Genomic DNA, 22351 nt, shown 5'->3' on the forward strand with positions numbered 1-22351 from the left:
ATGCAAGTACTAGATTCATTAGAATAGCATAGACCAGGGGTGGCCAGGCTGACCCGGCCCAAGAGCCGCAAACATAACCACGAAACTTCCAAGAGCCGCGGGCGGGGGGGGGGTGGGGGGGGGGGGAGGGGAGGGGAGGCAAACTTTTGTTCAGGGCAATAAACGAAACTAGAACTACTTTCAATCTATCCTAGTCAAAACCAGTCCAACTGTACGTAAGGTAGTGGTTGCACAAGACGATCAAACCACAACCTGTCTTTCGATTCAAAACGCGTTTCATTTCTCTCTTTGCCTCCCCTGGCATAGACCATCATTACCTGGTTTCTAGTGCCATGAATATTCCGTACCAAATGAGACAGTGAAGCTAGACTTCCTTCTCGGTTTTGCTAAATCCTGTTTTTCCACGAGTTAGTTTTGTATGTAGATAAAACCATATTTCGTCAATATTGTTCTTTTTTTATCCTTGTCCAGATTTTTTTTTTTTTTTTTTTTTTTTTTATGTGGGGGGGGGGGGTGCATTTCTGGGGATGTCGCAGGCACTAAGCTCCAGGGACTATCAGGTGCATACACGGCATTCAGGTGTCAAAATCCCTCAGATGTCCCGCTTGGCGCGACCGGAAGCGTGATGTCATGGCCCGGAAATGACGCCACTTTGCGGAGCGATGCGCGTGCGGAAGGCGCGGAAGCATATCTATGCGCGGAAGCAACGGAAGGCAAGGCGGAGGATGCTGGGGACGAGGGACGCTCCGGTGCATTGTGGGAAAGCCGATGCAGACGATGATCTGCGGGGGCCATGGCTGCCGTGTAGTCGATAGTGCCCCGACTTCACGGGATGGGCGCCCTTTAGCGATCACCCCGCAACTCTAGACATGAATCGCTGGAAGGCCGTGGTCTGGATTTGGTTCGCAGGTGAGTCCCAATCGCACTCGCATCTCACGGCTGTTGGCCGATTTCTTCGCCCTAAGCTGGCGGTCTCGCTTTGACAATCTTTACGAGTAGGGCGTTTCTTGGCGTTCTCTTTGCTTCGAGGTGTGCTATTCTCCGTGTTTCGCCTGACTAAAGCTCAACTTTCGGATGATTCCGTATGACGAAGGAAACGTTTATATCCCTCTCGGCTGACGTATTCGGTTCTCGGAATTGTCGAACTCGGTGGTACCTATATTGCGCTGAAAAAGGGTAACCGTTTCGGAAAGTTTTTCTTAGTCGACAACTTTGCGAAACAATCAGCTTTACGTTTAACTTAGTTCCAACATCTCTGTTTAAAATATCGTATAGTTTCTATATACCTCGCAATAGCTGTGCGTTAACGAGCGCGAGGCGACTTCAAACATTGCCGAGTGACAGGCAGCGCTGCTCACTTTTGTTGTGAAAACACCGAGGGGCCTCCGTGCTTTATGTAAATTCATCTTGAGTCTCGCTAATTCTTAGTCTGTGAAGTGGAGACGGTAGCTCTCGGCTTGATTTCAGTCGGGTTTCTCAGACGAAAACTTGTGGCGAATATCACGCGCGTAGTTGCGGCATTGATGGGGAAGCGACGCGCGTGCACCTGCAGTGTTTGCGAACTGTCAGGCGCTGGCTGTTCCCCTCTCGAGGTGTCAATGCTCGTGAGAGTGCCCGGCGGTGCATCTATGTTTTTTTTCTCTTTGTTTTTTTCGCGGGGGAGACACTTTTCCGCCCAAGCCGTTTGTCGGGTGCCTGCTCAAATGGTCCCAAAAATAGGGAGGCCATTTTTAAAGGGACCTTCGGCACCGGTACACGGCGGCGAAGCCACCCTGTGGTGGGAAACGAATTGCCGTGTCGCTTGTCTAATCTTCGGGGCGGGCTTTCTTTGCACTGAATGCTTCTAGCAGACGTTCTTCGTTTACTTCGGGTCCAAGCAGGCTACGCTTTGAAAACAAACCGGGCAATATAGATACAAAAAGTATAACACAAATGAGCCTTTTTTTTTTTTTACCAACTTTACTTTGCTCTTTGTTTCCACTTTCCTATGTGTGTGTGTGTGATTTCTTTCCCCCCATTCTTACAATTGCTGTAGAGGTTTTTTGTTTGTTTGTTAGGCTACAGGCTATAGTTAATTCATCATGCATGAAACTCAGTTTTATTTGTCTCACATAAGCAGTTAATCATATTATCTTAAGTCGTTATAATTCAACAACTCTTTGTTCTTGACTTTGGAAGTGACTTAACCACTACCAAAACTTCAATCTCTTAAAAAATTGTGACAATAAGATCTATCGTGTCAAAAAAAAGGAGAGAGGAGCACATTTGTTTGAGTTCTTGCGCAAGTTCGACCCTCCTGATGGCTAAGTGGGGCATGATAGTTTTAAAGGGCCCCTTAATTTTCACATAAATTCATCAAGCTAAGCTAGATGTTCAGAAACTAAATAATAGGCACGACCTTGACAGGACTTTTTCAATTGACTGTTAGGAAAACAGGATGTGCAAGTTGATCTACAAATTACATAACACATCATAATAAATTTAAAAAAAGATGTAAGTGTGGCTGTTTAGTTACAGCAGACTAAACAACAACAAAAAAAAACAACCAAATTCCCACAAATGCTCTATTCTTTTTTTTCTTTTTTTTTTCTGTGGCAGGGAGAAGAGCATTTAACTTTTGGCAAATCTCTGCATGCCATAATTTCTATATTGATGTTTTCTTTTATTTTTTGGATGTTCAATTTGTATCTTTTTGCATGTACATAATTTTTACTGTTTTGTGCTTTGCTGTATTATAGCCAACACACCGCAGCAATGACAGAGAGGCAATATGAGTGTTTTATGTAAGGAAAATTAAATTTTGAAAAGATGTGAATTAAAGCATTTATAAATGAACCGACTTGCATTAAAGTTATTCTGTCGAGTCATTGCTATAACCGAACAAGGCCAGATTTGTGTTAAAACAATTGTTTTGTCAACTTCTCCTGTTTTTGTTTTTTAGAGCACAGCTAGGCGCCCGTTTCCGGCTTGAGCGGCGTCGCCGTCGGCGTTGGCTTAACATTCCGCTTTGCATTCTGAAAGTAATGTGAGAGGGCGTAACCGCGCATTGTATTATGGGAAAATTTCCCTGCTAAATTTAGCGAAAAAATTTCCCCGCCTTATTTAGCGGAACATTTTTTTCAGCGGAAAATTTAGCGAAAATGTTTTGCTAAATGGGAGGGGAGCAGAAGGGGAGGAGGGGCATTCCCTCCTCTCCTCCTCCTCAAGAGCTGCACTCTAATTTGCATTGCAGAGAATGGTAAACATCTTTTTTTTTTTTTCTATCATTGGATAAAAAATGCAGCATCCCCAAGTGGAACCCTTAGTATCTCACAAAACTGTTTCGCAGAAAACAAGACGAGACAATATACGAGGAAATGAAAACAAACATTTTTGCAAAGTTCGACCTATTTAGGAAGTTTATTCTGCTTTATTTAGCATTTATTGCGCAATACCACTCAACAAATTCAGTTGAGTCATAAAGAGATTGAATAAGTGTGGGAGAGTTACAGCACCCTAAGCATTGAATTGTAGCTCCGCTCTCCTTTTGTTTTTCACTTCCCGCATTGTCCGACCTGCAGTTCTAGACTAAATGATGGGAAGTACTTTTTTTTATGACCACAGACGGGATATCACTATAGCCGACCTATGTCCACTACACAGGAATGTGTTATTTTGGCTATTTATAATTCCACCGATAGTTTAATATCAACGAAAAATACTTCATCTCTTCCTGGCTCACAAATCGTTGCAGAATTTCTGCTATTCGTCTTTCACAAAATACTCTACTTGAACTCTGTACTCAGAAGTCAGCCACTATAAATGACTTTATTTTTGCGGGCTCAAATATATTGCGAAATAAGCGAAGTGTGCGTCTTTGAATATATTGAGAGCACAAAATTTTGCGATTGATATGCTATACATTCGTTACCATTGGGCGATGTATTCACGGGATAAATTTTTCAAAATAGTCGCAGAATTCTTAAAAAATAGAGTCCTCGCGAAAATGAATTGGTCATTTAGAGTATAGGTGGCCCCACCATCAAAATTGAGCCGTGCCATTTTGCAATTATGACAAATGTTTTTCATTGTTTATATTTGGTGCTTCAAATTAATTGAATCATTTATCAGCGTCACCTAAGTGTCATTAGTCGATAGTGCTCTCTTATTGTTGAAGTGTTACGAGCCATGTTTTCCCCATAATTTAACTGTTGCATTGGTTCAAATTTTATTTTGTTCTTTTCACCACTCCTACGCAGTGCCCCTGGCCCCGAGGGTAAAATATATATATAAGTTAACAACCTTAAAACAATATTGTGTAACACCCGAATCTGCAGGTAAGGAAAAACAAATAAGAAACTTTCAAGTTGAAGAAATAAACACCTCGACTCGAAAGTTTCTTCTGTTTTTCCTCACCACAGCGTTTGGATGTACAGGCCCATTCGCACGGGAGCGTCTCCTTGCATTTTCTCACGTTACGTTCAAGTCACCGGAACGTCACTGCCTGGAATGTAGTGTGCTAGTCTACTCCTTCAACTAGTTGTCACGATTCATTCGAAGCACAGATGTCTCGGTGACTCTTGACATAAGCTGAAGTAAGCTTTTGTAACGTAACGCAATGTGAGGAAACTTGCGTCTGCTTACGACCGAGTTCTTGCTATCTGTTACGATGAGAGAACACGCTGGCCCCATCCATGAGGTGGCCCTGGAACTGCATTTCACTAGAGCGAAGGTTTTGCGGTATTTGCGAGATCAAATGTATGGATTATTGATGAGAAACGGTCGTTGGTAACGATTATAATGCAATTAAATGCAAAGGTGCAAGCGAGCTGGACAAGAATGACAAAAATCATGAATGACGAAACATTGTCAAAAGTTTTTCGAAGCAATAAAAAGTAGGGATGCCGCGAACCACCCTAGGTTCGAATTCGAAAGGTTTCGATATTTTCTAACCGAACTGATGTTCGATTTCAAAAAGTTTAGATATGTTCGACCGTAGGGAGGTTCGAATTCGAAAAATTCACAACTTTCCAAAATCGTGGGGTTTCGAATTCGAAAAGTTCGAAGCTTTCACGGTTTCTAAAAGTTTGGGTTCGATTATTTCGAATATTTGTTTACTTGAGGTTCGATAAATTCGAAGATTTAGAACTTCCCTAATTTGAAATTCGAGAGATTCGAATGTTTCGAATTTCTTTGGATCTGAAATTCGAGCGTTTCGAATTTTTGAGGACATAAAGGTCGATAAATTCGAAGATTTCGAATTTCTTTCTACATAAAGTTTGAAAAGTTTGAAGGTTTCGATTCTCTATTAAGGCTAAATTCGAAAAAAAAAAATAATAACTTCGAAGGTTTCCGATTTCTTTGAAATCCAAGTGCGCAAAGTTTGAAGTCCGGTTTTCATGTTCCGCCACAGTTTCAGTTTCAAATAACGTTTTCATGCCTCACTGGTTTTCACGAAATCAGGTTTAGAAAAGTTCGGGTGTGATATTTAGACTGCGCGAAGTTGGTCAGGCAATTAAATGAGACGACGAGTGCCCCGGATGTGCTGGAATATTTGCCAGTGCAGTGACATGTAACAATAGATCAGTAATTGTGACCGCCAGCCCGGGGTGGTCATTAACGTGCATTACGAAGTAGTGATCCTACGAACGCACTGTTTAACGATACCTTTCCAGTTCGAAACGGCCTGGGGCAGGCAGGTGGTTGAGGTTCAGAAAACTTTGAAGTGATCTGGCAAACTGCCCCCCTACCCCCTTGCATGCTGGTAGTAATCCGATCAAACGCTGCCCGAGTGACGCTGGCATATAGTAAGTTTAGTTTGGACATGATGCAAAATCCTGAGACTGGGAATGAAATTTGAAAGAAAAAGTGTAAGAAGACAGAAAAAAGGGGACAGGACAACGTCTCAAACTCAATTCAGCTGAGTTTGAGGCGTTGTCCTGTCCCCTTTTTTTCTTTCTTCTTACACTATTTCTTGCGAATTTCATTCCCAGTCTCGGGATTTTGCATCATGATCAACATACACCAGCCCACCTGCACCTTGACATTTTTTTTTTTTTTTTTTGTAATTGCTTTGGAGGTTTATTTTCTGGGGTAGAAGAAACGCCGAGCAAAAAGCGCAGAAGCTGATGCAACTTGAGGTCGAGGGGCGTTCCACCATACCAGTGGCGTCGGAAGAGGAAAAACGGGGGGGGGGGGGGGGGGGGGGGGAAGGGGGAAGGGGAAGGGGGAAGGGGGGGAGAGCTCCAGTCTCTCCCTCCCCCTTCCCAGATATTTCGGACTGTTAAAGAAAACAATACGGGGAAAGAGGGCATGGTCGAGCTTATTTTGATCTGAAATTATTTATGCATATGTATAGCTACTGTCGCTCTTCTCTGCAAAAGAGATCGCGTAGATGGTCATTGTTAAGGCCGGTTCTCACATGCAGCGAAGCGCTGATGTAACGCTCCTCACGTGCCGTCAGGTACGTATCGTATGCCATGAACAACAGTTTTGGCTGTGCGATACAAAGCTGGTGAATGCTCCCATGGGCACATGCTTAGCACGAGGTCAGCGCTATGCTTGTAGCGCTCCGCTGCTTGTGTGAACAGGCCTTTAGAAACTCGTTGTCAGGAGGCACTACTCATCACATGCTCAGTGGCTCGAAAGTTCAAAGCTATGTCTTTTCGACCTAAATAACTGTGCCATTGGTAAAAAATAATCAATAAATAAACATAACAATAAATGCAAAAATAAAAAGCTGGAGAGGAAAAACAAAAAAACTATCAAGAACCCGTCGGAAGTGTTGTATTCTTGCATATTCAGAGGCCCAGAACTATGAAACAAGTTTCTCCTACCAAAATGTGTACAGGCCAAAAGAAACACGTCCCAAGAGCGTAAAATGAGAAATAAAATATTTTTTTTTATGACGCGCTGAACTTGAACAATTTTAGAAATCTTCCCCCGTGAGTTAATTTATTCCTCAACGTGAAAAACAACAATAAATACATTATTTTGTATTCTGCAGATGGTAATGATATGTACTGTCTCTGGTGTTAATTTAAATGCAATACCCAAACAATGTAGGCAAAAAAAATTACCAAGTTTAGGGCATAATTGTCCGTAGGTACATGTTTGGATATTTATTCGAAACTCGTCTTGAACAACAATAATCATATCTTAAGACGACACTCACCTATGCTATGTATAGATCATTCTTAAAAAGTTTAACATCTCTACCATAAATAGCTTCGGCTATATGCACTTCAAATATGGCACAAATGACAATTGTCAAAAACTCGTCGTCCTTCCTCGCTCCTTCGGGAATCTATTTTTCTAAAACCAAGCATGCCAGATGAGTGAAATGAACAAGGAATGCTTCACCCCATGTAAAACTGCGAAAAAAAAAAATTATGAATGTACTTCACTACTTAAATTCAAATGAAACCGCCCGCCGATCTTTCGAAGTTCGACGAGCTTCAAACTTTTACCCTAAAAGTTCGAAGTTCTTCGAACTTTTGACTTTCCAGGAATCGAGAGTTCGACAATTTTCGGATTCTTTAGATTAATAAGTTCGAAAATTATCGAATTTCTTAGCGTAGGAAGTTCAAAAGTTCGAAAAGCTTCAAACTTTTTAGTGCAAGAAGTTCGAAAGTCCTGAAATCATTGAATTTTTTAGTCTATAAAGTCGAAAGTTCGACAAGCATCGAATTTTGCAGCGTAATAAGTTCGAAAATTTGAAAAGTGTCTAACTTCTTAGTTTAATAAGTTTGAAAATTCGACTTCCGTTGAATTTCTCGATATGGAGAGTTCGAAAATTTGAAATCTTTTGAATCTTTCGAACCGCTTGATTCGATCATCGAAACTTCGATTCGAAAAAAGTTTGCGGCATCCCTAATAAAAAGTGATGCACATAAAAGACAGGAAAAATATGGAAATCACGAAAGTTTCATGGCTACCCAACATATGGCGCTGGTGTGATCTCTCGTTGCAAGAAATCACGAGAGGTTTTAACTCACTTGGTCGTGAGCAGTCGCAAGTGTTTAAACCAGCCTTTACACTACTTCATGATTCTATCACCAGCTCGCCCGCACGCTAGCTGACTTTTTGTTCACTTTGAGACGGCGTTCCCCTTTGACAGCGTGGCACCAGGGGGGACATGTGGCATCTGTCGAGGTGGTGCTGGACTCCGGAGACGCAACGGGTGCCTTCTTTTTGAGCACCCCGGAGGACTCCGGTCCCGGAGTGGGGCCCGAGGAGGTGTCCCGGCGTTTCGCCCTGACCCTGTCGAACCGGATGACGGTGCTGGCCCGCTTCGGGCCCTTCTCGGTGCGCCAGACGGTGTACGCCAGCGGGGCCGTGGGGGGCCTGCCCCACAACGCCAGCGGGGACGGGGGCGGGGCCCCCGAGGCCATGGGAGACGTGACGGCCCACCTGGTGACTGCGGCGCCCCGCAGGGACAGGCCCACCCTGCGCATGCTCTTCCACACGGGCTCGGAGGTGGGTGCCCTGCCGGTCGCATGCTTGACAGATAGGCGGGTGAAATTCTTTATTTCGGGTGCACTAAACTGTGCTCACCGTTTCTTGGACAGCCACTTAGAGGTGCAATCAGGGGAAACCCACACCTCTAGGTGATTTGATGTCTTTCTTACAGTGTACGACGAATGATAGTGTTGAGGGTGCGTCAATATCTCTGCCTCGGACACTGGCTTGTTGTCGTCTCCCTCTCGTTTTATTTTCTTCTCACAATATGTAGTTGAGATGCCCAAGACAGAAACTGGGTTTGCTCGATTTGGAAAAGTATGTTCCGAACTATTTAGTCGGTGCTTCGAATGCAGTTCAAGATCTGCCTCCAGCACATGCTCATTGTCTTTCTTCCGCAGGGCTTTGACTGTGCGTGCAAGGAAGTATTAAACAAAGGCGAAAGACTTGCTTTTGTGGCGGATCACCTACCACATTCTTAGCCTGCCGCTGACTATAATCAGTTGCGATCTCATGGATGCTCCACCTCCGGCTTGAGCTGTGTACTTCCTCTAACACTTTGGTCCACGTGCAGCCAAGGCGCAACAAAAGCCAACGGGCGGGTGTCGGAGGCGAAGCTTTTCCTGTAGATGTTACATCAGCATACTTTAGTTCAAACCAGTGCGAAGAGCAAGTCGTCTGCTTTTAGCACAGAGGTTGTAGTGATGTCAGAACGCCGCACTCTTATTGGCTCATTGAAAAAAAAAAAAGAAGTGGGTAGACTTTAAGGCGTTTACCATTCACATCTACACGCTATTTTTTGCAATCGGCCAATAAGAGCTCGGTGTCAATCTGACGTCACCGCAACTCCCACACCAGAAGCAGACGACTTGTTGTCCGCATTGAATGGAATGCACCAGTTTCTGAACTGTGTAAACTGGTTCATCCACGCAGTTAAGCCAAATTGAACAAACTAATATTATATAGGTTCTAAGAAAGCTTGTTTTAGATGCCTAAATGTGCTTCAAATTTATAGGAAAAGTCGGCCGACATTTCTATAGGGCTGTGAGCTAGGCTTTTGATCCCCTAACGGTTGTTTTTTTCATTCGTTGTAACGCAGCTGGTCAACAAAAATGAACCATTTCCCCTTCCTTTTATCGAAGGCTGATTTTTGTTTGTAAACAAGCAGTGGGTTTCTCACAGCCTCACGAAAGGCAAGGCAACCATTGTAACAACTTGCAGACACTGCCATGTTCGGGCAGCTTAATATCCTCCAGTCAGAGTTCGGCTCCATGATATGTCACTGTAGCGAGCGGACAGACTTGAGGGACGGCAACATCATTGTTACTGGAATTCACAGCTGTTTCTCGAAACCGAACGAGTCAGTTATACTTAAAGGGACACTGACAGGGTGTTTATGCTCGTCGAGGTTTTTATTCGCACATGACATATGAGAGCCCAACTACCCAGAACACAATTTGCGACTCAAAATTCGGTTTCTTTCCGCCCGAAAACCGCCGATCAAGAACTGGCCGGTTCTAGTCTCGCTCACTCTCTTTTCCGTGGTCACGGGCCGTTTTCTAAAGTATCGATGCGACCACCAAATTTAATCAAAGTCGTTGGTCACTGAAGGCACACACTCAATATTAAAAATAGAAAAAAATATGAAACCCATTTTTTGTCGCTTCTAAAAAGCCGCAAATACGTCGATTGAAAAAAAAAGTTCCACAGACAACCGGAAGCATTTTGTGCGTGCGTCGTTTCACGTATCGTGGGACTCGCGGGGACGGCGATGGTAGCGGACGACGGGCGTGAGACCTCTATTTCAGAACTGTCGTTCGCGGTACCGGCGAATTTTGTCTGCCTTTTAAAGAGAAATTTGGGTCTGATCAAAAGAGTTGGTATTCATCCCGTACAACACGCCCGACCACCAAGCCGATTTGCACGAAGACGTCGCCGAGCCGTCACTCCCTTCTCGTGGCTGAAGACATCGCTTGCGCAAACGTCTAGCACGACGGGTCTACTTCCAGTTGAATATGCACGCGTACGATTTTTTTACTAGGTGCGAATGTCGCCAATGCGTGGTGCTTCCCGATTTCGACCCGGGAGCGCTTTTGCTGGAAGAAAATCGACAGCAAACTTTTCAACTTAGTCTACCGGCTCATATATTACTAAGGAAAGAGATCCCCCACAAAAGATATGCCCCAGTAGCTCAGTGGGAAAGACGTCTGCTTCACGTGCGGTAGGACCGAGTTCGATACCCCAAGAAACTTCTTTTTTTTTTTTTTTCAAACATTTTCCGATGTCTACATTTTTTTTTTTTTACAATTATCACTGAAGAAACAAACAAAAAAAATAACAAACAAATGTTGTGGACGACACGTCACTGAACTAAATGGTATGGGATTTCCTTTTTGACACATGCGAACTCAATGTAATCACTTGCAGAAAATGCAAGGAGCATATAAATCAGGTAGCGTCCGCTTTCCGAGGTGCCCGTATATGTTCTACAGGAATTGCAGCCAGCCAGTGGTCCCGATCCCGTTGATCTTTCGGAAACTCTGTCGCACAATGCCACTTTTTTTCGGACGCAGGACATGTGAGCCAGCTCTTCACACAACATCTTGGGTGCATTCTTTTCGGAGCCGATCACGGAAATTCACCACGGGCACTCACTACTCATCTCCAACTCCTCAATGTACAAAACAACTCATCTTGGAGTACAGAACAATGGGTGGAACAAACATAACTGCAAACGAATCGCACGGCGAACAGTTCCCGTACGCCGCATGTCGTCTGCTACAGAGAGGAGAAAAAAAAAAACGCACGGTTGGGTGTAGCCACGTGACTTCCGCCACTCCACTCTCTTCTCCACTTCTCCGACCTTCGTCGGGTTTCGGTTTCGAGCAGTTGCGTTTTTTGGCTTTATTAAAAAAAATATGCTACTCTGTTGCAAAATATTAATTGGGTAGTCCTCCGACACCATAATAAAGCGCCTGGCAAAAAATGAAAAAAAAATTTTGGTGGGTGTCAGTGTCCCTTTAAGGAGAAGTAAGGGACGCTCCAGGGCTGCTGCGCTAGCCTGGCTATAGCACAGGGGATCCAGAACATCCTCCTGTCCCCCGGCAGGTGGGAGCCCCGCCGGTGTGCGTGGCCCTGTACGCCCAGCACCTGCAGGAGCACCTGATGAGCGTGTGCAGTCCCAACCGGGATGGGGCCTGCCTGGCAGAACTAACCCTCCCGGCCTCCTGGTGGCCCCCCCTCTGGGCACAGGCTCAGAAATCACAGAGGCCCTCCGTGGCACTCAGGTGGGCAGCCAACACTCGCCCTGTTTGCACGCCTGCGCTCTAGTTCTCGTATTTACTGAGGGTTTGCTTCCTCTTTCGTGGATTTTAAGATTACTTTAGAGAGGAGGTTGTGAAACTTTCCTATCTTAAGGAACTCCTATCTGCCTTGGCACGAAGCGAAAAATATGTTTTTCCCAAAACTTGGCACCTGCAAGGCCGCTTCCCCTCAAGCACTTTGGATCATTTTAGGACTAGTGTCAATGAGATGTTAGCAGCGAAAGGAAAACTCTGTATGACAGGATGAGAACAGGGAGGTCCTTCAGTTTTCTTGCCTCCAGCATGAGCTTCCTACTTTTGGTAAAGGTTCATCTCGTGAGCCTCGGGCGTGCGTGCGCAGCCAAACCTTGACCGATGGCAACGAACATGTGCTAGCATTCTAAAGACACGTCTTGCTGTTCTCACTCTGCGAGTCACTCTGGTGCCGCCGACCCCCTAATTTGACGCACGACGCACGCTCGCAGGTACGCCCTGCTGCGGAGCCCGTCGCTGGAGTGCCAAGGCCACTCGCTGCGGGTGTCGGGCCCCCTGGCGGCCTCGGGGGCCCCCCTGGGGCGCCTGTCGCTGTCTCCGCTGCACGGCAGCTACGAGGAGGTGAGCGGGGACGGCGTGGTGTGCCTGCTGGTGCCCCAGGGCCCCGTCTACCCGAGGGCCAAGGTATACGTGCCTGTGCTGGTCCGCCCCAACCCAGCCTACCCCTTCAGCTCCTTCCTCATCAGGTGGGTGGGCTCCTCCAAAGGGTTTCCGCAGTGGAGAGAGAGAGATGACTGGAATCTGTTGAAAATTGCATGAGGAAATTGGAGGACTGTCGGGCTGCTCGCCAAGGGTCTTGTCGCACGTCGGGGAATGAGCACGCTTCTGGATTAATCTGTCACTGGTCTGGCTTGTGAATCGATCTTTTTAAGAGTTTGGCGGTGCATGCATGAAGCTGCCGTTGCTTTAGTTTACAGGAGGAAGGCGGCAGTGTCCAAGTCGTCACTTGCAGTCTCATGCTTTGCATGTGCAAAGCTCCATCGAAGCTGTTGCACGTCCAAAAAGTCTACAGTTCCCTCGATGCATTGTGGCAGCAGGTAGCCAAACTGGCTTGTGAGATTGGTCTCTTGTAAAAGCACTCACCGAAGACGTCGTCGGAAGTTGGGGAATGAGCATGCATCTGGATAAATCTGACTGGTCTACAGAACTCACAAATAGGAAGTCTGTATGAGCAGATAAAACATGTTAAGTTTGTGGTGGACGTTTTAGAGAGTGTAAGGAAATTTGGTACTTAAGATTTACTCAAAAGTAAGGGAATGGGCATGCATCGATCCGGAATAAAGTAATGCTGGTCTACGAGACACATAAATCGAAAGCCTGTACCAGTGGATTAAACATGTAAAATTTGTGGTAGAAGTTTTGAGGAGCGTGGGGAAAGTTGAGGGATCATGGGGGTACTCATCCAAAGTGCGTTGGAAGCAGGGGCGGATTTAGAGGGAAGGTCCAGATGTCCTGACCCCCCCTCTTGATTTCTGCATGTGTAAAATTTAGGGCGTGAAACGAGGGAGAGGGGGTTCCTAAACATATATGGTACGCTGACCAACACCTGACCCCCCCCCCCCCACTCAGTAAATTCCTGCATCCGCCCCTGGTCGGAAGTCGGAGAATCGGCTCGCGTAAGAATTAACCAGATAGTGCTTTATGAGACATGCAAATAGGAAGCCTTTACTAGCAGATAAAATGTGTAAGATTTGTGGCAGAAATGTTATAGGGTGTGGTCAAGCACTTCTGAGACAAGTGTGTGGAAAGCATGGCATCCTCCGTTTGTGCGTGCTGAATCAATGTGTCGTAATTGCAGCCATCTATCGGAACTCGTTTCTTTTAATAAGATCTACCCGCCCTCTAAATCAGGGCCTTTGAAATGTGCAGATGAAAAAGTCGTCGATGTAATGTTATGGCATGGCCGTGACGTATCGTCCGCCATTTTGTATACACTCCTCGATTAAGAATGCTTTTAATTTAGAGAGTTTAAAATTGTGACAGCTGTATACGCAGACCCTGACTCCGTGTGCGACTGCTCAATTTGTCACCACGTTTTCGCTTTTTACATCACGGCAGAGCCAGAGTGAAGCCGGGCCTGAGGATCCTGCAGGTGCAGCCCACTGCCAAGAAGGCCTGGAGCATAACCGTGGACACCAACTCCAAACACACCTCAGCCACCGTCACAGTCACACGGGTGGACGAAGAGACCGCCCTGCCCGAGAGGTACATTGCGGTATTGCCCAAGTGCACTGGCCACATTCCAATGGGATTGTAGTAGCTAGGGTCGAACAGCAGCAGTTGTGCCTGGAGCTGAGCAACAACAAAACAAGTCAGATCCCCTCTCAAGATGAACATACTAAGACTGGTTCAGGCATTTTCATTTAAGCATAATTGACTGCATTACAACTCCTTGTGTTATGCCACGACATAGTGATCAGACCTTAGTTGTCGTAGTCATCATCGCATCGTAAGCAGTCAAAAACGGTTGAATGTGGTCGGTTAAACTCAAACACAAACGTCTGAACTATATTTTACTGCCATTTCAATGATGTCTCAAGCCTAAGTACACTCAAGCCATCTCGGTGAAGTTGCATTCTGTAATGCAATCATGCATAGTGGTGCACTGCACGAATGGCTCAATTGCAGTTCGTTGATGGCTTTGAGATATACCTTCCATATACCTTCTGTTTTAGTTAGTTGGACCAGTAATTAAAATGAAGGTACAATTTGTAAGGGTGTTATACTGCCTTGTAGGAGTATTGGTTGTCCCTTTCCACCGAGACAATTGACCTTTTCCAAAAAGACTGCTGCACATGTGCAAAAAGATGCTAGCACCCCTATCCAGGCTGCGTGCAAATAGTTGTGCGGCTGCTCTTGCATTGTACTGGGCTGCTGCAGAAACAAAATCTGCATTGTGGGCCACCTTGTTTCTCCAAATGCCAGCTAACTGTGTCACCAAATGCTGCAAGAATGATTTTTACAAGAAAGAGAGCACCTTGAAGAGAAGAAAGTCAAATGGCTTGGCATGGCACCCTAATGAGCTCTGCCAGACCCGCAGCTCAAATTTTGTTACGGGTAGGTCGATTATGTAAGCTTCTGACTCATATGTTCTATTAGCGAGTTCGTTTCACACGCACTGGCACCGTTCGAGTTCTCTCCCAAAATGCATCGCACTCACAGAGTGTTGCACGAAAAACTGGACTCGAACGAACTCGCCAAATGCACCGAGTGCAGAAGACTGACGCTGCCGCCATCTATGTTGTAGAAAAGGTACCGACTTCAAAACGAAACTAGCGCCTTTCTGTTCGGAGTGATGTGTGGGAATGCGAGAATGCAGTCGCTACCAACGTTTATCTACAAGCGTTGGTCGCTGCAACCTGTAGTTTATAGTTGCGATGACTTCAAGCAGCTAGGCTACCGTAGAGATAATTACAGACGGCGTAAATTTCCGCAACCAGCTGTCTACAAAGCAGCTGGTTGCGATCTTTCAATTCTTATAACCGTTTACACTGAAGAAAACTGATGATGCTGTCCGAGCAGAAGCTTGATCCGTTTGAGCATGGTATTATTCGTGAACCACTGAAAGGGTACGGTTTAAAACTAGCCTGTTGGAATATCCAGCAAAACTGGGACTTTCGATTTGGATCGTCAGGATTAGATATTATAACCTCGGTGAGGGCGTCGAGAACGAGAGCTTTCTCGAACAAAATACGACGGGGCAAGTTAGCTGACGTAGGTAAATGTTAAACATGATGATGTTGCCCAATCCTCAGGTAAAGTCACCATCTTTAGCTTTCTCTGATGCTTATTTGGCAGAGGTTTCTGCTGGGGGAGTTTTGTCGACAAATAATAAATTTTTCACCCGCACACGGATGGGGATAGACATCTCGGGGGCCGCTGTGGCGTTTGTTCTAAGCATTTCTTTACACACTGGTATATTTCAGCGTTTGTACGGCAACAGAGCGATTTAAAACCTGCAAATAAATCACGGGTTGTCAATTGCTTCCTTCGTGAAATAGCAGACGCTCACAATTCAAGCTCGCGTTTGATTTCGTTGCCCGCGGGACGCGATTTCTATCAGAAAATCTACTTTTTTTTTTTTTTCGTTCGGTTCCGCGACACATCGTAGCAGACGAACCCTCGTCGTCTGCTCCCGCTCCTCGCCGACCCCACCGGAGCGAGGCATGACGGGATTGCATTTTGGCGCACTCCCGATTTTCTCGGTGCAGCGAGTGCATGCACGCGTGGGGTGTCAGCGCTGAAACGAACTCGGAGAGTGCAACTACTCGTGGAGTGCCGGCCGAAATGAACCCGTTCCACGCTGCGAGTGGGCACGCGTGGGCACGAGTGCCGTGAAACGAACTCGCTATATGCTTTGCTAAGCCTCGTTCTGCAGCCATCTTCCAGCCTTTAACCCCAAAATTCCAGAGTGTTTGGCACGTATACAATTGCATAATTAAACTTGAGGAAGAAAACGAGAAGGGATGGACAAACACAAACTGGAAGTTTGTGTTTGTCTATCTTTTCTTGTTTTCTTCCTCAAGTTTAATTATCCATACCAACCCGCTTGTTCTGTCCTATACAATTGCAGCTCACAAATTGTCATTTGCGCTTCGTGGCTGTTAAATCGAAGGCATTTTCTGCCGTTTTCGGTTGCAGCGGGGAAGAGGTGTTCAACTGGCTGTTTGAGGTGGAAGAAGGTGTGGCACATGAGGACGGGGGTCAAGTGAGCTGGCAACTGCGCTACCTGGGCAACGTGGGTACAGCCAGCACCACTGGAGAGGGCTCTGCAGAGGACAGCGTCAAGATGACCTCCCGCCTCGACATCCAGAAGGACGACGTACAGGCCGTGCTGCTCGTTGCCAAGGTACGCATAAGTGGTTGGATGAACTCTTAAGATCAGGTGACAATTTGTGCCACCTATTCCGTGGAGTGATATGCTGTACCTGCCTAAGTGCCATCGTGGAGGCTTGTCTGGTGTGCTGCGTATTGATGACAAAGCATATGAAAACTCAATAGAACAGACCTTGATGGTGAGAAAGATTGTGGTCTATTGTAAAAGAAGCGTGCAGAATGCAGATGCATCTTACTTCTGACTTTTTATTTATTTATTTATTTACCTTCAAGGTACAAGTTACTGTAAAACTCTTGACTGAGGTAATGACAGACGACGACAAGGAAGAGAAGAACGTCTCAAACAAAGCTAAACCTTTATTGAGGAAAAAACCCTTTATATAGGGTTGAAACAAGAAGAAAGGAGAGGGAACCCTTCTTCACATCACCTCTTTCCACAAAAGACACGACACCACCTCTCTCCACGAAAGACACAACACCGGACCTCTAACAATGGGGTCAAACCAACAAAAGAACTGACAGCACCAAAAATGACACATCATTAAAAAAAAAAAAAAAAAACGCTGTGAAAACTACAGATTGCACTGGACCTTTCACTGAGAAAGTCAGCTATAAGACTACACAAACAAAAAAAAAAGGAAATATTGTTAGCAATACCATGAGAGATTTAGAAATCACTTCCATTCCGCATCTGAAGATGAAGAAGGCTTGTTCACTGCATTCCCGTGCTTCGTTATTGCAATTGACTCTTTCAGCAGGCGCTTGTGGTAGTTTTTTTCTGTTACAATTGTGGTTGTCAAGTTCCATAAAAGCATGCAATTCCTACACTCCTGAATATGCTTGGATACCTCGGAATATGGATCCTTTTTGATACATCGTGTATGTTCGGCTAGTCTATCATTAAGACAACACTTTGTTTGACCTATATAGCACAAACCACAATCAAAAGGGATCTTGTGGACTATACCTGAAATACATGTGACACACTTTTTCCTGTGTTTTTTAAACAACCTTTCTGGGTGGAAGCAAACGGAGTTAACCGTTTCAAACTGCTATCTGTGCTAAACGCCATGCGTAAAGCAAACTTGTCACCGACTGATTTTAAATTGCGTAAAATCTTATGGAAAAACGGTACGACTACAAACTTTTTGTGCTCGGGCATTTTCCTGATTTGTTTGTCTTTTGCAACAATGTACGAAAGATGACTGGAGTCTGTTCTAACCAATGAGAATTACAAAATATGAATGAATATTAGAAAAGAACTAGTTTGTTAAAACTTTTGAGCTTGAAAAGTAGCGATTTTTTCATTGAGCTGTCCTGATGATCGTCAGTGCTGTGCGCTTTGGGGTACGAGGCTTGCGAGGCATCGAGCGCGATGACAGCAGTTTGCAAAATGGATGCCGCCACTATTGAACCGAAGCCGTTGTCTGAACTACTTGCAAACCCCCTAATATATAGTCTATTATATCCAAATGTATGTTATAAGAGAATTTGTAATATCCAAAGATGGCTCAGTGCAATAGGTAGGAAGACCTCTAAACTTCACAAATGGATATGTTACAGTAGACTCATATTAATTGAAACTCCAGGTGGCCCTCATTTTGTTTAAATCATCAGAAGTCTTAATTATCAAAAATTTATCTAAATACAATGCAAGATAAAATTGTGATTTGCCATATGAATGGCTACACATACAAAGCAGATATTTTATGATTTCCCCTGCATAGGCCTACTGATCATAAGCAGGTGTGCCATTTGGGAAATGTTTGACATGAGTTAATTTATCTCTCAAGAATGTGGTTTATAGTGAACTACATGTTTAGACAGTGCATGGCAATTTAAAAGAAAATGAAGTTCGTTCATCAGGCCAAGAAGTTGTCTAATGTGGACTATTAAGCGGAAGACACATAAGCAATGAAAATGGGCATTGCGCGGCAGTTTTCATAGCAACTTGCACCGGCGCACAAATGCTGCGATGTGGACCTATGCCATGCCACCACGTCGCAGCGTTCGTGCAAGCTGCTATGGAAATTTCCGCGTGGTACCCGTTTTCATAGCTCATGTGTGCCCTGTTTGAGCTCCATTGAGTGCGCTTCTCACAGAGCACTGGTGCACTGAGGAGAAGCAACTCCCAAGGAGGCAAGCTCCATGGGCGTTGCCTCTTTGCAGTGCACTGGTGCTCAGAAAGAAACGCACTCAACAAGGCCGCGAGAACAAAAAGTATAAATTACACGAAAACACCGTTCGAATTAAAGGGGCACTGAAGTCATTTTTGAAAAAGGTTGTTTTTGATCTTATATTGTTTAAAGTGTGTTAGTTTGTGTTGTTATCCAACTTTTCGAATGGAATTGTGTCGAATTCAATCGTGTCTCCCGCTATTGTAAGCGGCAACAACAAAGACATCGCCATGTTTCTAATTTATCTGCGCTAGAACATGCCTCTATGAAGTGTTTATGTGTTTGACGGTCTGGAAATCACTACAGGATGGGTGATTTCTGGACTGTCGTACACACACACACGCTTCATAAAGGCATGTTCTAATACAGATAAATGAAAAACATGGCAACGTGTTGCAGTCGTTACTGTTTACGATTGCGGGAGATACGATTGAATTTGAACTCCGAGCAACTCCTGAGGGTCGGATGACGTTAGAACACATACGGAGCAACGTTGGACATGGATACATTTTCTAATTTCAATGTGCCAAAGCTATGCGGAAGGCAACTCGCTTTCTTCCGCAGAAGTTGCGGTGATATCAGAACGACGCCATGGCTTTGATTGAAAAGATTGGGGGTAGACCTCAATGCTAGATGCCTTGAGGTCTACCCACTATTTTTTTTTTTAATCATCCAATAAAAGCTCGGCACTCTAACGACATTGCAACCCCTGTGCAAGATGAAGACAGACTTGCGCTCCGCATACTTCAAATCGAAATCGAGAAACGTGGCTGTGGGAAGGTACAGATGCGGCCAAGTTGCTGTGGGTCAAGGCGTGAGCTTGCAGACGTACCGCGGATGCTATCGTTTGTTTAGCTGGCAAGGCGGATCGGTGCACGCCCTTTAGGTTTCGCACACTCCCACTAGACGTCCTCATCTGCATGAATTGAGGGTGGCATGCAGCCAAAATGGTTCGGGAGAGTTTTTGAGGGAGTAACGGACGTCCGGCGGGAAATGCAACTACGGTGCTTGGAATGCATCTTCAACTGGTGTTTTGGCATCCTATTACACCCATGCGTCGAAAGTGGTCTCAAAGTGGAAACAAATGACAGCACAAAAGCCGGAATGTCGCAAAGTCGCGATCCTGGTGGTTGGGTGTAGAAGTTCTGGAAAAAATCATGAGAGAATGTGAGTGTCACTGTCATCATGACGTCCCAACACTGATGTGGTAAACACACCTGTTGGAGATGTGTTACAGGCACCATAGTGTGTCGCAGTTGTTGCTGGGCCTCCATCTTTTTTCTGTCGGCTGCAGTCCAGCCAGCTGCTGAACACGGCGGTGTTGACTGGCAAGCAGGTCTCTCAGCCCATGAAGGTGTTTGTGGTGAGCCAGTCCGGGTTGCTGGGCGACGTCACCCTGCAGTCCTCCTGCCACTCGGCCGACGAGTCGATCCTCAAGGTACCTCCCTTCCTTCCTTCCTTTTGTGTACAGATTGGCACAATCTTTTTTTGACCTCGTCATTACTCTTATTAGTGGATTTAAATAGTGGATTTTGAGTTTGATGTAAATAGTTATTTTGACAATGTTTTTGAATTGAATACTAAAGAGCATATTATTGTAAAAAGCTTTATTTTCACGTGGACCTAATTTTCGCGAATGTCGCAACCTCAGTATTGTCACGAATGACAAATAATGAGGCTTCCAATAACTGACAAAACTAAACGTTTAATAGGGCGAACTTGTGCCCAAAACGAAATAGAGAAAGACTAGCGTTGCAGGCATCGATGTCGGCGAAGCAGCAGGATTGAGCTGGGGCGATACTGACTGCGGCTTGCCACGCAGAGCTCCTTTTGTACACGCGCGGGCTTCTGGAACAATCGACGTAGAAGGTTCATGCGTAGAAATTTCTAACCTCGAATCAGCAACACGGTTCTCGAATTTACTAGAACATCACATTACAGAGTCAACAAAAATGTGTATCCGCGGCCAGGAATCGAACCTAAGCAGGCGCAATAACTGTTAGGCCACGAGCGTGCTGCCTGCTTGGTCAGCTGCACGTGTGGCAATATTATTGCGAAAAATAGATTCAGCGAATATATTGCTCTACAGTAACTAATTCATAGCAAATCTCTTCCGTTCGCACAATATTGCGCCCGCAAAATCTTCCCAAAACTCTCACTTCGCAAACTTCGTGAAATGTTAAACCCTCGAAAATATGGTCGTTTACAGTATTCCAAACTATGGAATATCTAGAAAACACGTTCGGCATTTTTTGATCGCCGCCATATAGACTATGCATCGCTAGTCACTGCGCTGGACACCCGGGTACAGGTTAGACACAAATGCCGCTTCAACGTTCGGCTAACTTGCGGGTTCAGTTGGTGAGGACGTGAGTTCTTGTCGGACATTGACAGAGCACTGGTTTCCGGTGGGTGACACAGAAAACCGAGCCCTACAGCCTCGTTTTGAGTAGGCGTTACTACAACTGCATGCTCACGGTCCTGTCATCCCCCCGCTCCCTCCAGGTGTCGCCTTCGTGCACGTCCGTGTACCTGGACGGCTCGGAGGTGCGGGGCTCTCAGAATGCGACTGTGCTGGTCAAATACGGCACGTACACGGGCCAGACTCACTTCCTGGTCTGGATGCCGGAGCTCCCGCTGGAACTGCGTCTCTCCGACACCAAGCTGAGCCAGGTGCGGGAGTGGCGGACCCCACACAAGCACAAGAGGTGGGTGGGCCACTCCAGAGGAAGCGGTACTCTGTCCCCTCGTGGATCAACTTCTGGGCACGTCGGATATGTCTCTAGTCGTTGTAAAACAAAAGGGTTAAAATAAGTTTGAATGAGAATGAAGGCGACCCATAAAACTTGGCTACGCTTAAATCGAATCAAAATTTTATTCTGACAAGGACGGGTAGCGCAGTTGTCCGAGGAACTGTCAAGAAAGGCAACAGTATGCCTGACAAAGCAACCTCCCCCTCACCTCCCCCCACCCACACCATTGAGTTAGCCCAGTCAGTCGGTGAGTACATTTTGGGACAAGTTAATATAGTATATTCCACCCTTTAAACCAACTTACCACGCTCCTGATTCGAAGAGGCTCTCCTTTGTTGGTTCCAACCTGTACATGTCTCATTTAGAAACCATGTGCTTTGCTTATCTCATCTGCAATAGACCTTTTGCCGAATTACCCGAGCATTAAAAAGAATGCTGGAAATGTAGGTACACGCACTGCACGTGCTGGCAGCTTCAGCTCTAACTGTTCAAAAGCAAAAACCTAAAATCAATGGCGCTTTGCACACGTGCCTTCCATGGACACTTTATTTTGGTTATTTACTGTATCTTTTCTATAGGGAAGGCAAGCACGTGCAGTGCGTGTACCTATGTTCCCAACATCCTCTTTGATGCTCGGGTAATTTAGCGAAAGTTCTATTGTTAGGCTTTTGGTTTTGCATTGTCTTTGAGTATAGTCTTCGTTAATTTTTGCCTTATAAATCGGGCAGTGGAGAATTGAAAGCATTCACATTCAGGTTGCTTTCTAAATACTGGCAGGTTTTTATTATTA

The 22351-nt window shown here is 45.3% G+C and overlaps 1 protein-coding gene across 1 annotated transcript in view; it reads left to right on the plus strand.

The window, feature by feature from the left end:
• The window catches only part of LOC115311616 (transmembrane protein 132E), a 39042-nt gene that overhangs the window by 115 nt on the left and 16576 nt on the right, over nt 1-22351 (plus strand). The window contains exons 2-8 of the mRNA XM_042290103.1: nt 8064-8457; nt 11548-11726; nt 12227-12481; nt 13854-14000; nt 16437-16644; nt 20103-20246; nt 21314-21516. Of these exons, the coding sequence (XP_042146037.1) occupies nt 8064-8457; nt 11548-11726; nt 12227-12481; nt 13854-14000; nt 16437-16644; nt 20103-20246; nt 21314-21516 (1530 nt within the window). The remainder of the gene's footprint in view (nt 1-8063; nt 8458-11547; nt 11727-12226; nt 12482-13853; nt 14001-16436; nt 16645-20102; nt 20247-21313; nt 21517-22351) is intronic.

This window comes from Ixodes scapularis, unplaced genomic scaffold (genome assembly GCF_016920785.2).
Source record: "Ixodes scapularis isolate PalLabHiFi unplaced genomic scaffold, ASM1692078v2 PGA_scaffold1__304_contigs__length_218370807, whole genome shotgun sequence".
In the NCBI taxonomy this organism is placed as follows: Eukaryota; Metazoa; Arthropoda; class Arachnida; order Ixodida; family Ixodidae; genus Ixodes; species Ixodes scapularis.